Source organism: Cetorhinus maximus, chromosome 10 (assembly GCF_964194155.1).
Source record: "Cetorhinus maximus chromosome 10, sCetMax3.hap1.1, whole genome shotgun sequence".
Taxonomy (NCBI): Eukaryota; Metazoa; Chordata; class Chondrichthyes; order Lamniformes; family Cetorhinidae; genus Cetorhinus; species Cetorhinus maximus.
In genome coordinates, this window is record NC_135888.1 from 14,057,566 (window position 1) to 14,070,392 (window position 12,827).

A 12,827-nucleotide genomic window follows, 5' to 3' on the forward strand; every position below is an offset into this window, starting at 1 on the left:
ACATCTGGCTGCCTCCAAGAAATCAGCTGCAATGTTTAAAATCTACGCCTCAAGGACAATCAAAGGGCACATAACCATATATTCTTTTATCTCTTTTTTTTATTGGACTCTAACTCCCCTTATTTCTGATACTTGTGTGATGACTGCGTGAGGGTCGAATGCTTGATGTGGCGTTTTTATTATTTTCTTGGATTTAGTGGTTAATTAATTTGCTCTTTGACTCGAGAAAACCTTGTTTGACTGGCTCCTTATTGCTCACAGTTTAAATAGTTAAATACATTCTGATTTGGAAAAGGCATAGCCTCATAAAAAAGCAACTTCAACCTTTGTTGTGACCGAACGAGGAGGTTGAGTAGGGGGGAGCGAGTTCACCCCATCTCACCTGGTCATAACAACACCTCTGGATATTTTACTATGTTAAAGGTGCAGGTGCTTTAAAAATGCAAGTTCTTGTGAAAATTTTTCCATTTATCAACTGAAGAGCAAGATTGAAGGAGGTTGATAATCTACTTGTTATTTCATGAATTTTGCTTTTATACCAATCAGCTGTGTCTCAAACGATCTCTTCCTGCCATCTGAAAAGATGCAGTAGCAGTTGGGAAATAATTTTGAGAACTAGGGAGAAGAAAGTTGTGATAAGAATTGTTAAAATTCTTGGAGCTTGGATTATTTGTGGCTTGAGGCTATGATTGAGTTTTCCTGTGAAACTGTTTGGAGTCTCTGGTTTTGGTAACTTCTGGAGCAGTCAAAGACTCTTTTCTAATAGCCTGTCTAAAGACAATACAAAAATAACTTGCACTTTGTGTTTCAGGTGAGTTGTGTGTTGAGGCCCTTAGTAAAATGGAGCTGGGGAATTTCTCCTTTCAGGCATTTGAAAAATATCCTGGCATATATCTACTTCTGGTGCACCGAAATGAAACAGTGAGTTTTATTTGACTACTGTATGATTGATCTTGTGAATTATCAATAATAAATGGTTTTCTATGGAAGTCTTTCTGTTGCTTATATGAAAAACTGGAGCAGTGAAATCTGTATCTGACAAGCATGTAAAAACAGAAAATGCAATGCAGGTCCTTCAACAATGGCAGTGAAAGAAATTGCTCATGGATCTGCTTTTGCATTTCCAACAATTTCAGCTTTAATTTCAAATTTCTAAAATATTGTGATTTTATTTTGCATCTAACTAGCACAATGTTAGGATGGCCTTCAGACATTTTTGTTACATACACAAAAACCTAATGGAATCTAAAGCCCATTCCTTTTTTGTACTTGTATTGGAAGAGTTGGAAAATCCAAACATTCCAATGGTTCTGCAATATTTTTAAGACTACAATTTGTTACTTGGTCCAAGGACTATGTGTGTATATGAATAATAGAATTGAACATGTGTCCTACCTAAAAGTCTACACGTATGAGTTAAATCTTTAGGTAAAAGCAAAATACTGCGGATGCTAGAAACCTGAAAACAAAAACAGAAAATGCTGGAAAAGCTCAGCAGGTCTGGCAGCACCTGTGGAGAGAGAAACAGAGTTAATGTTTCAAGTCCATATGACTCTTCTTCAGAGAAGTGGCATATAGACTCAAAACGTTAGCTCTGTTTCTCTCTGCATAGATGCTGCCAGACCTGCCTAGTTTTTCTAGCATTTTCTGTTTTTGTTTTAAATCTTTTGGTGCCTTTTAGTGTAGTTTCAACTCTATTCTCTTGAAAACACAGTCATTCAAAAACAGAGCTGATAAAGGGTGGATATCCCTGTGACCTAATTATTCTGATAAATCGGAAGTAGTGAAATCACAAACAGTTGTTAAATGTTATTTGGCACGGACTCTGAAATGCTTCCAAAATACCAAGAAATAAAACAAATTTGAAAATTGACTTAAATTTCTGTATACAATGTATAAGATGGTAGGAATGGATTGACGAGGGAGTTGAGGGTTATTGGGGCAGGCAGGAAGGTGGAGTTAAGAGTCAATCAGATTAACCATGATCTTTTTGAATGGCAGAGCAGGCTCAAGGAGCCAAATGGCCTACTCCTGTTTCTTATGTTCTTGTAAGTGAGTGACAGGTTAAACATAACTTTAGGTTTCAGATTCCATTTGCTTAATCCAGAAGTAAACTATCAATCTCTTTTTTTTTTTACAGCCTTATAATCCATTCCACTTTTATGTTTTTTACACTGATGTGTTTGTTGTGTTAAGTTTTTAATCATGTAATTTTATTTTATTTTATTTTGTAAGAAAAATGGTTGCATTTGATAAATTAAAAATGTTTTGTCCATCCCATTGGCTGGGGTCTTTGAGAGTAAATTTATTAGTCACCATATCATTAAATATCTGCAAATTTCATTTTAAATACGTAGCTACTTTGGTGCTGTTTGATGTTTTGGGTGGCTTTGCTTATAGATAGAACCTGAGCTGGTGTTTGGTTTGGAGCAGCTTTGGCATTATAAGGAGCAGATCGCCTATGTTTGGTAGCAGCTGATATATGACCAATGGGAGAAAATTAAAACTGTTTGTCTGTTTTTTAAAAAAACACAACACTAGTGGTGTACATGTTTGTTAATGTTTCTGTTTGTTTTTAGATCCGAAGATGGGCAATCCTTGCTGCCAGATCTCTTGGAAAGGTGGAACGAGATGATTTCTATGACTTACAGGAAGTGATAACTTGCCTACTGAAGGTCATTGAACTGGATCTTTTTGAAAATATAGACTTCTATAACAGTTATGGAATAGAAGAAGGAAAATTGATTCTTTTACCACCCCACCTTTATGATGTTACCAATCACAAAAACTACTGGCTTGGTGAGTGCAATGATGATCATAGTGATTTAAAGATCTGCTGTAGATCTGTACCTAGGAAAAATGAAAACTGAGTGAAAGGCTATTGGTGAAAGAGGGCACTGTTGTGCAATATGTTGGACAAGCAGGTATCACAACAAGAATGAAGCTCAAACAGATTTTGCCCATAATGGCTGTTTTCTCCTCAAGGCCTGCATTTGTTGTCCATCTCTTATTGCCCCTGAACTGAGTGGCTTGCTGGGCCCTTGTGGAAGACAATTAAGAGTCAACCGCATTGCTGTGGGTCTGAAGTCACCCGTAGACCAGACCAGGTAGGAATGGCCGATTTCCTTCCCTAAAGGACATTAGTGAACCAGATGGGTTTTATGACAATCAATGATGGTTGCCATGGTCACCATTAATGAGACTAGCCTTATATTCAAGATTTATTAATTTAATATAATTCCACCAGCTGCCATGGTGAGATGTGAACCCCTGTCCCTAGAGTATTAGTCTGGGGCCTCTGGATTACTAGTCCAGTGTCATTGCCAGTACAGCACCGTCTCCCTGTTCCCTTCTTAAAAAAAATTATATACACCTATTAATTCTTCATGTCCTAAATTTGTGTCATGATTTTGTTACAGATATGAGGTTTATAGGATTATGTTTTGGCACCGTGTCTTTAATTTAGGGAAAAATTAAGGGGTCATGTGACTTGTTCTGCAGTCTGTCTGACGACACATCTGGGTGATATGGCTGTTAAAGATTAAAGAGAGGCCAGGATGTTTTACTGGAAAGGAGGTGCAAGGTGTTCACACATAGAGGCAATGGTAGCAGCATCTGTGTTTACAGTGGTTTGACTGCTAGTCCAGGAAAGTGTTGAGAATGTTGGGTCGTAAAAGGCTATACTTTTAAGTTGCCCATTTACTTCCAAGATAGAATGCACTTGAGGTCTAAAGAATAATTAGCATTTCTACCTGGATACAAAGCTCATGTGATTCACGTTGCCATGGAGATGGGCTTTAAGAGTGGAAGAGTCCTTAGGAAATCATTTTGTGTTCGGGCTACAGGCTTTCCTAAGGACATTCAGAAGCTCTCAGACAAGGTAGTCTGCCAGGATCCGAGTGGAGGGGAGGGGAGTGATCGGTCTCTCTGGTTCGCCATGCATGAAAGTGGGTGAGAACTAGTGCTTGCATGGAAGAGACTGGGTTCGTGAGGATTTGAAATAAGATTGGAAGATTCACTTTGCTTGCGTTAAGAGGTAAAATCTCCAGGAAAAACCCTCTCCTTGAGGGTGTGTGTGCTGGGGTTAAAGGTGACCAGGCTGAGAAAGGAAAGGAATGTAAGTAAACACTCAGAAGTGAGGAATCACTTTGGACTGGGTCTGGGAAACTTGAATGCTTAAGGAACAGTGTAAAATATACCTGTTAAGTTGTTTTTTCGTTGTTAAAAGTAAAAGGGGAAAGTTTTGTTCTGTATAAGTTGCCTATAAAAATAGTGTTTAATCAATAGTGCTTTTGGTCCAATTGTTACAGTAAAAGTTTTAAAATGTGAAATCTAGCCATTTCATCCTTTCAGCTATTTACTAGAAGTTTGGATTTCGTTTCTTCGTTTCCAGGGAGATCCTAACAGTCTTGTCAACCAATTGAAATGATCAATGCTATTTATCTTTATCATAAACCTTCATGATCTTGTGACCTCGATTGTACACCCGACTTGACCATCAGTTCAAGTGAAGAAAGGTCTAAATTCTTGAATCTCTTCATTCTCCTCATTGCTGGTAACATCCTGATGAATCAATACTGCAACTTCCCATTGCTTTTATATCCTTCCTATAATGGGGTTCTCCATATCTGTACAAACTATTCCAATTTTGTCCTGCAGTCCAGTGGTTGTTCAACATGGCTTCTTGCTTTTGTGTTTTGTTTGTGTTTTGCTCTTTTATAGACTTTTTAACGACCTATTTCACTGCAAGCATATTAAAGTCCTATTGCTTTTAAACTCTTACCAACCACATAAAGTGTATTTCCAGTAGGGTTGTCCAGGGTGCTAATTTAAGATTGCTACCTCACTGTTTCCATTTGCATTTCAAACACACTCCTAATCAAAAAGTGACCTTCCCTTAACTCCCCTGATCAAAATAATCTCCCTGTTCTTGCAGGGGAGGGCCAATCTCTGCATTGATCTGAGTTACCATAACTATCCTGTGTTAGCGTGCCAAAACAAAACATTCTGTTTGCATTGAATTTAATGAGAGTGAACTCATTTCCAAATAAACTAAGTAGTTGTATTTGGTTTCTTTTTAAAATGAATAGAAAAAAATTGAAGTTAATTAATTAAGATGTTCTTACTATTGAGAACCTATTTCATTGCTGGCATATACTGTATGTGCTTTCATAAATCTTCATTTGCATAGGTATCTGCATGCTGTTGATGGTTTTGGATGAACAAGCTATGGACTCACTACTACTTGCTCAAGATAAACAAAATGACTTCATGAAGTCAATTCTGAACACCATGATGAAAAGTAAACCAGGCATGTCTGAATATTTCTGTAAATGTGATATTATCATAAAACTTGATTGTGCAAGTCTGATGGCATGGACATCCTTATTTTAATAGGGTTAATCCATATTTTGTTTTGGGACGTTGTGGGCAAATAAATCTCAGCTTATCTATATATTCATGTTAGTTTTAATACTTCTAAATGGTCTGACCAAACTTTATACTCCACATTTACAATGTCTTGTGGTGCAATGGAAATAGTTTTTTTCAAAAGTAACTTCAAGTAGAAAAACTACTGAACCAAAATACCTCCTTTGAAGGAAAGAGGAAGTAGACCAATTTGATGTTGTTCCCTGTAGCGATAACGGCACTTTCACTTTGACAAAACTTTCACCGTAGCAAGTCAAAGTGAATATAAAATAGACTTAATATTATTTGCTCAATTTGTTCAGTGTTTTCAACATAATGTGGTGCTCCTGGGTTATCCGTATGCACATAAAATTGAGAATAATGCCATTTATACAATGTAGTTTAGTCAAATGTCATACTGTTTTAGCAAAAAATAGAACTAACTAGAAAAAAATGGTTATAAAATGTACTGTTTGGAAAAAAAATGCATTTAATTTAAAACAGCAACACGATCCTAAATTTGAGGATGAAGCTAGTGCAGTTACTAGCAATCCTTTTGTCAGTGATAAGGGAAAAATTAATGCTTCGAAGTAATGCTTTTAGTTAGTTTGGTGCTTTTCTTTAAACCTAGACACGTCAGAGGAATTGTTGCTTTTTAAATAAGGGCCTGCATAATTTTAGCTTTTCATGGTGTCTGTTCCTCATTCCCAAAAAACCTGTCACATCTTATCTCCTTTCATTTTAATTTTAGTCAGTTCATTTTAAACCAAAATGCACAAATAACTTCAGTACGTCTCCTCAGGAAATGAATACTAAATGAATAATCTAAATGACCTTAACCTGTTTAAATTTTGATGTCATACATTATTAATCTAAGTTTTTCTGCCCAAGCATACCCTAGATCTTTAATTACTTCACGACTGTCTAATATCTTGACCAAGATCACTGAGGATTTTCAACCTATCCACAAAATTAATTGGGAATGATGACCTAGATTTTCTTATTAGTATTCCTGAAAATCTGTTAAAACAATCAATTCTAGAGTCAATAAATGTAGGCTAATACATCTTGGGTGTAACAGCTACACTTCAGGAGGGAGCAATCACCCACCCCTCCTCTGAGGCTAAATCAGCCCCATGGGCTGTTAAAGCTTTATTATTTTGATAGCTGAGAGATACATTTTTTTAACTCAAGCCTGTGTGAATCGCCGCTGGATCGGTTTGAATTTTTTTTTAATTAAAGCATATTCTTTGTGCATTTGGGAATTGTGAGTAAACTCTGCTTTTTTTTTTTAAAAACCATCAAAGGTTGGAATCTTAGAATTTTAGACTGATCTCTCTGCAATGATTTGTATTGTAGATGATGTTTCTGACCCATTCTGGCCAGCGTTGCAGTGCTTCATGGTAATCCTTGATCGACTTGGATCAAAAATCTGGGGCCAACTCATTGACCCTACCGAGGCATTCCAGACCATTATTGGAAGCCAGAGTTACAACATCGAGATAGAAAAAATTCGTAATACAAGGTTGGTAAGTTGATCATGATGGGAAAGGAGATTTGAAAGGAGAAATATTTAATAATGTTGTTTCCTGTAATGCTTTCATTTTGACTTACTATGACGAAAATTTGGTCAAAGTGAATATAAAATAGACTTTTAATAATATATGCTCAATTTGCACAGTATATTCAACCTAATGTGCTCCTGGATTATCTGAATACACAAAAAGTTGGGAATAATATCTTTAATGCAAAACTTATGAAAGCTAGAAGATACAGATTACTTCAGGAGTCAAAAGATTTACAGTAACTGCTTACATTTACATCATACCTCTAATGAGTTAAAATGTCCAAAGATGCATCACGAAGGTGAAAGTGGATGCCCAGCATCAGTAGAAAGGTTTGGGAACCTGACCAAAGGCATGCTCAAAGACGTAGGTTTTTAAAAAGCTTCTGATGGTATGTAAAACTAGTGCCGTGAAAGATTTTGGAAAAACATTCAGGACGTGGAGCCAAAGAAACTGATGGTTTTGCTGTTGAAAACGTAACATATATCCCTATCTGGTTCACTAATGTCCTTTAGGGAAGGAATTCTGCCATCCTTACATGGCCTGGCCTACATGTGATTCCAGACCCACAGCAATGTGGATGACTCTTAAATGCCCTCTGAACAAGGTCAGTTAGGGATGGGCAATAAATGCTGGCCAGTGATGCCCACATCCCGTGAATGAATAAAAAAAAAATACGAACTGGGAGCGGAAGTAGGCCGCTCAGCTCTGCTCTGCCATTCAATAGGATCATGGCTGATCTGATTGTAACTTCCCACTGACCCCTGATAACCTTTCACCCCCTTGTTAATCAATAATCTATCTAGCTCTTAAAAATATTCAAAGACTCTGCTTCCACTGCCTTTTGAGGAAGAGAGTTCCAAAGACACAACCCTCTGAGAGAAAAAATTTCTCATCTGTCTTAAATGAGCAACCCCTTACTTTTAAACCGTGACCCCTAGTTCTAGATTCTCCCACAAGAGGAAACACCATCTCCACATCTTCTCTGTCAAGACCCCTCAGGATCTTTAAAGGTTTCGATCAAGTCACCTCTTACTCTTCTAAACTCCAGTGGATACAAGCCCTACCTGTCCAACCTTTCCTATAAGACAGCTGCCCATTCCTGGTATTAGTCTAGTAAACCTTCTCTGAACTGCTTCTAACGCATTTACATCTTTCCTTAAATAAGACCAATATGTAAGTTTTTTTGAACTTGAATTCCAATTTGTTCATTTGAGACTTTAACCATTCAGGCAACAGGAGACAGTTTAGTGAAGTAACTCGGGAAACTTTAATAAATTATAAGTTAATACTTACCACAACAGGGCAGCGACTTTACAGGCGTACTACGGTTCTTGCTTCCTGGTTCAGCTTTGGGCGCAGGTTGGCACTCAGTCTTCTCTCTCGCTCACTCTCGTGCTCTCTCTTTGACTCTTTCCAAGCCACAACCCAATGTGATCAATGATACTGTATTCTGATTGGCCTAAATGAGGCAATGCTATTTTCTAATTGGCTTAAGGGGTGTGTAATCAGTCTGTGATTGGCCCCAAGAGTGATGGTCATCAATTGATATCACTTTTCACTAGAGTTTATTTCTGTTATTTTAATAACTTCTTGCTAAGATAAAAGGGTGCCTTATGATATCTTCCTTTGACTATTTGTTTAGGACAGGGGAGGCATGCTATCACCTCTTCATGAATGATATCCTGAGCTCATCGTCTCAGAACTCTTATCAATAACTCTCCTTAGAGGACATTTACTGGGTGATGTTTTTCTCTTTGTGGTTGTTGGTAATTGGAATGAGTTATTTTACTCTTAAAACAAAAGGGGCAGAATTTTCTGCCTATTGGGCGGGCGGGCGGGCCCAACCCAATCTCCGGCGGGCAGGGAGCCGATCCCCGCCAGCGAAGCGGGCCGCACCGCCATTTTACGTGGGCCCAGCGTGACGTCCAGCAGGAAGCGCTATGCACTTCCTGTGCAGGCGGGGGGGATCCCCCAAAAGCGAGAGTGCGCTCTTTCGCGCATGCGCACAAAAGAGCGCACATCTCTCTGAGGCTAAGTGCAGCTGATACTTTGAAAAATATTAAAAATAGAAAAAAAAAAATTCCCTAACATGTCCCCCTCATGTGACAATGAGACATGTTCATAATTTACCAAATAACTTTATTAAAATTTTTTAAACCCTGCACGAAACCTCATCCCGCCACTGGATGAGGTTTCATGTTTTCTCTCTTTGCCACCGGGGCTCCGGGCAGGTCCTTTAATTGTTTAAATGGTCCTGTCAATGGCCTCAATTGGCCATTGACAGTTCGGTGGGCCTGCAGCTGATTTTGCCTTCTTGAAAATTTAAATGGGGCAAGATGACATCAGGGGTTCTGCCGGACGTCATCCCGTGTCATTTTACGCGTCGGCGAGCAGACCCCGCCCCCCTGCTCACCGACGGCAAAATTCTGCCCTAGGATGATTTGGGAAAGTTGCTTATAACCTTAAAATTATGTAGGCCTAATATAAAAGATTACAAAATATGTAATACTTAAAAGTTATATAGAGTGTGTATAAAATATAAGTGCAAAGCAGTAATCAGTGTTTAAAATGTAAGGTACCAAAGTCGCCTTATACATTCAATTAATACATAGTCTTGAGTGTTAAAAGTCTAAAAAGATTATTCAGTTACAAAACTAGTCTCACTGTTACAAAAGTTAGTTCTTAATACAAAGAATACATTGTCAAATATAATTGCTTTCTTCTAAAACGCTACAAAGTAAAACTAGCTTAATGTCAGACACAGCTGCTGTTATTCTTTCCCTCCTATCTTCCCTTTCTTGATAACACCTGGTTCTATTAAGGTTCAATACGATGTGGGGGAATATAAGCTTGCCCATTCAACCTTGAAGGCGGCAACTCAATGTGGCTCTGTAATATGGAAATAAGTGCAACCAGGGCCTCTTCTGTAATTACCTCACTAGTATGTTATCTCATTGTGTCCAAAATCCCATGGTGCCTTTCTCTGACAAATGAAGCCAAGCAGAGTCACATGATAGTAACTGCTGGTATCCTCTTTTGGTTACAGTTTAAAGCTCTAGTATACTACGAGATTAAAAGATCAATATGCTTTAATTGTGTGATCTAAACTAAAAATAATCATTAAACATAATTTTCCCTGCAAATACTGTCCTCCAGATGTGGTCTCACCAGTGTCCTGTACAACTGAAGCATAGCCTCCCTACTTTTGCATTCAATTCCCCTTGCAATAAATGGTAACATTCTTATTAGCTTTCCTAATTACTTGCTGTACTTGCATACTAGCCTTTTGTGACTGATGCGCTGGGGCACCCAGATCCCTCTGAATCTCAGAGCTCTGCAATCTCTCACCATTTAGATCATTTTTTTTATTCTTCCTGCCAAAATGGACAATTTCACATATGCCCACATACTCCATTTGTCAGGCCTTTGCCCACTCACTAAACCTATATATGCCACTTTGTAGCCTCCTTACGTCCTCCTCACAACTTACTTTCCTACCTATCTTTGCGTCATCAGCAAACTTACCAACCATACTATCTGTCCCAGCAACCATACCATCTGTTCCATCATCCATGTCATTTATATAAATTGTAAATTTAAATTTAATTGAAAGTGGGGAAGAAGGAGCAGGGGGGGAAAGAATGCTAGAGTCTGAAGAACAAAGATGTGCACTATCATGTAGAACTGATGGTGATTGCAATAGTAGGTGAGTGGATAAAATTGTGGGAATATTTGAATTTGAAATGTTAGGTGATGGGGAGTCTTGGGAGGTTGAAGAGGATATGTGTTAAGGGAACAAGACCTTGTGCTGGATAGATTGCATGCAGGTGGGTTTTGGATAAATTGACGATTGTGCAAGGCGAAACCTAAGAGGCCAGTGAGAAGAATATAGGAAAAGTCAAGTATGGAGGTGACTTGGAGGAGATAATGCAGAGTTGGAAATAAGTGGTCTTGAATGATAAGATGCAAGATTTGAAACAATGCATGGTCAAATGAAACACCAAGGTTCCACATCTTTTGAGTTCAGCCTGAGTGAGGAGCTGGAGAGGAATTGGGAACCAGGGTATGAAGTTTTAGGTGGGACTTTGGTTTCTTTGACTGTCCTAGGAGATTGTGATACTGAAGGATCAGGTGATGGTGCATTGCCTGATCGGGATGGACTGGAAGGACCTAGGTGGTGTTTTACTTTTTTTCCTATCTCCCTATAGACCTAATGAGTGGAAAATGGCTGTAGAATGACATTAGGTTGAGGATGTGGTTAACAATTAACTTGATTGGTGCCACTAAAGCTGAGGACAATGCTCACTCAGTTGGCACCCTGCTACTGGTCTCAGTTGTCACTCTCTCCACCCTCTGCCCAACATGCCTGCAGGGTGTTGCACCTAAAGGATGCCTTACAGCACCCTGCCATGTTTGACAGCACCCATCTGTTGTATGGTCTCTACCTTTGCAAAGATGAAAACTGAAACATCATGGGAACACCTATAAGTTTCTCTTTATTCTGTCCTGATTTGTACACGTTCTGCTATTCCTTCATTATCACTGGGGTAAAACCCTGAAGCTCGTCTATCATAATCATGTGAACATCACCACAAGGAATGCAATGGTTCAAGAAAGCAGCCCAGCATCAGTTTCTTAGATATGTGTGACCAATAAATGTGGCCTTGTCAAATTCCCTGAATAAATGGATGGCAAAAATACACCTTTTCTGCAGTGAGCAACAAAGTGACAAATGCAGGTTTACTGACCTTTATTGTATGGAATTTGTTTAAATGCAATCTAGACTGTCGGGATATAAGTTGTCCCACTCTGGCTGTAAGGTTTCTTGAAACGTGTATTGATAATTGGGTGGTAGTTCACAGTGCATCATTGGTCGAAAATTCACATTTTAGAAGATGCTGTTCTGAAGTCGTGTTGTTAAGATGTAAATAACTTCCGAGATTTCACCCAAAAATAGTTTATGTTTTATGTAGCTTAACCTTAATAACTAATTGTACTAATATTTGTTTTTAGAAATAATACAAAGATGAAGTGTGATCTGGATGATGACGATGACGACGACATGGTTTCATGCAGCCAGATTGTCTATGACTACAACTCGACAAAACAAAGCAAGGTACTCCACACTCCTGTAAAAATATCAGTCCAAACGTATCGGGCAGCATTTGTCCTGTGGGCTTTGGGACCCTAATGTTGGGACCAAATGGGGATCAGGAGGAGCCCTTTTTTCCAGAGGCAGCCTCCTAATTAGTTGCCTCCAAGCTCACTGTCTAATTAAGGAAGGTAGGTGGGCTCCCAGTGCTACTGGCTCAATCAGAGGTCTGGCAGCTCCTAGATCCTTGGCCAACCAGCGAGAGAGGTAACTGCTGCTGAGGCAGGTAGGGAACCCTTGGAGAGTGAAAATAATTAAATTACCTTAGAAGAGCCAAGCATAGAGACCCCTTCATTCAAAGGGAAAACCCCTCTGGTGTTAGCATTCAGGCCACATGTGCAGTCCTTGCTACCAATGACCCCTTCTTTGGGGGATGGAGCCTCTGACCTTAATGGCACTCTGAGCTGCTGCAGGGAGGCCATTTCTATTAAGCTCAGTGGAGGACTGTGTTGCCGCTGGAAAAGTGCTGGTGAGCACTCTAAGTGGCCATTATTGGGGCACTAAATAAGTACATGGTTGTCCACCATCTTGCAGCAGTATGCTGATGCACATTCCTGCTCACCTCAAGAAAACAGGGGAGCTGTCCCAATGCTGTTTTTCAGATCCCCCCTGCTTTCAATTCCCTGAAAATTCTGTTCATTCTTTTTTATTTTTGTACTCTTAAGTGAGTTATGATGAAGGACACCACTCAATCCACT

At 39.0% G+C, this 12,827-nt stretch overlaps 1 protein-coding gene across 5 annotated transcripts in view; it reads left to right on the plus strand.

The window, feature by feature from the left end:
• The window catches only part of setx (senataxin), an 81,076-nt gene that overhangs the window by 37,746 nt on the left and 30,503 nt on the right, over positions 1-12,827 (plus strand). For 4 of the 5 annotated variants that reach the window (XM_078549996.1, XM_078549997.1, XM_078549994.1 and 1 more), the window contains 5 exons: positions 812-921; positions 2,580-2,799; positions 5,192-5,311; positions 6,769-6,934; positions 11,991-12,093. In XM_078549996.1, coding sequence (XP_078406122.1) covers positions 812-921; positions 2,580-2,799; positions 5,192-5,311; positions 6,769-6,934; positions 11,991-12,093 — 719 coding nt within the window. Of the gene's footprint in view, positions 1-811; positions 922-2,579; positions 2,800-5,191; positions 5,312-6,768; positions 6,939-11,990; positions 12,094-12,827 lie in introns of those variants that run through there. The other variant, XM_078549999.1, reaches the window with a different exon arrangement.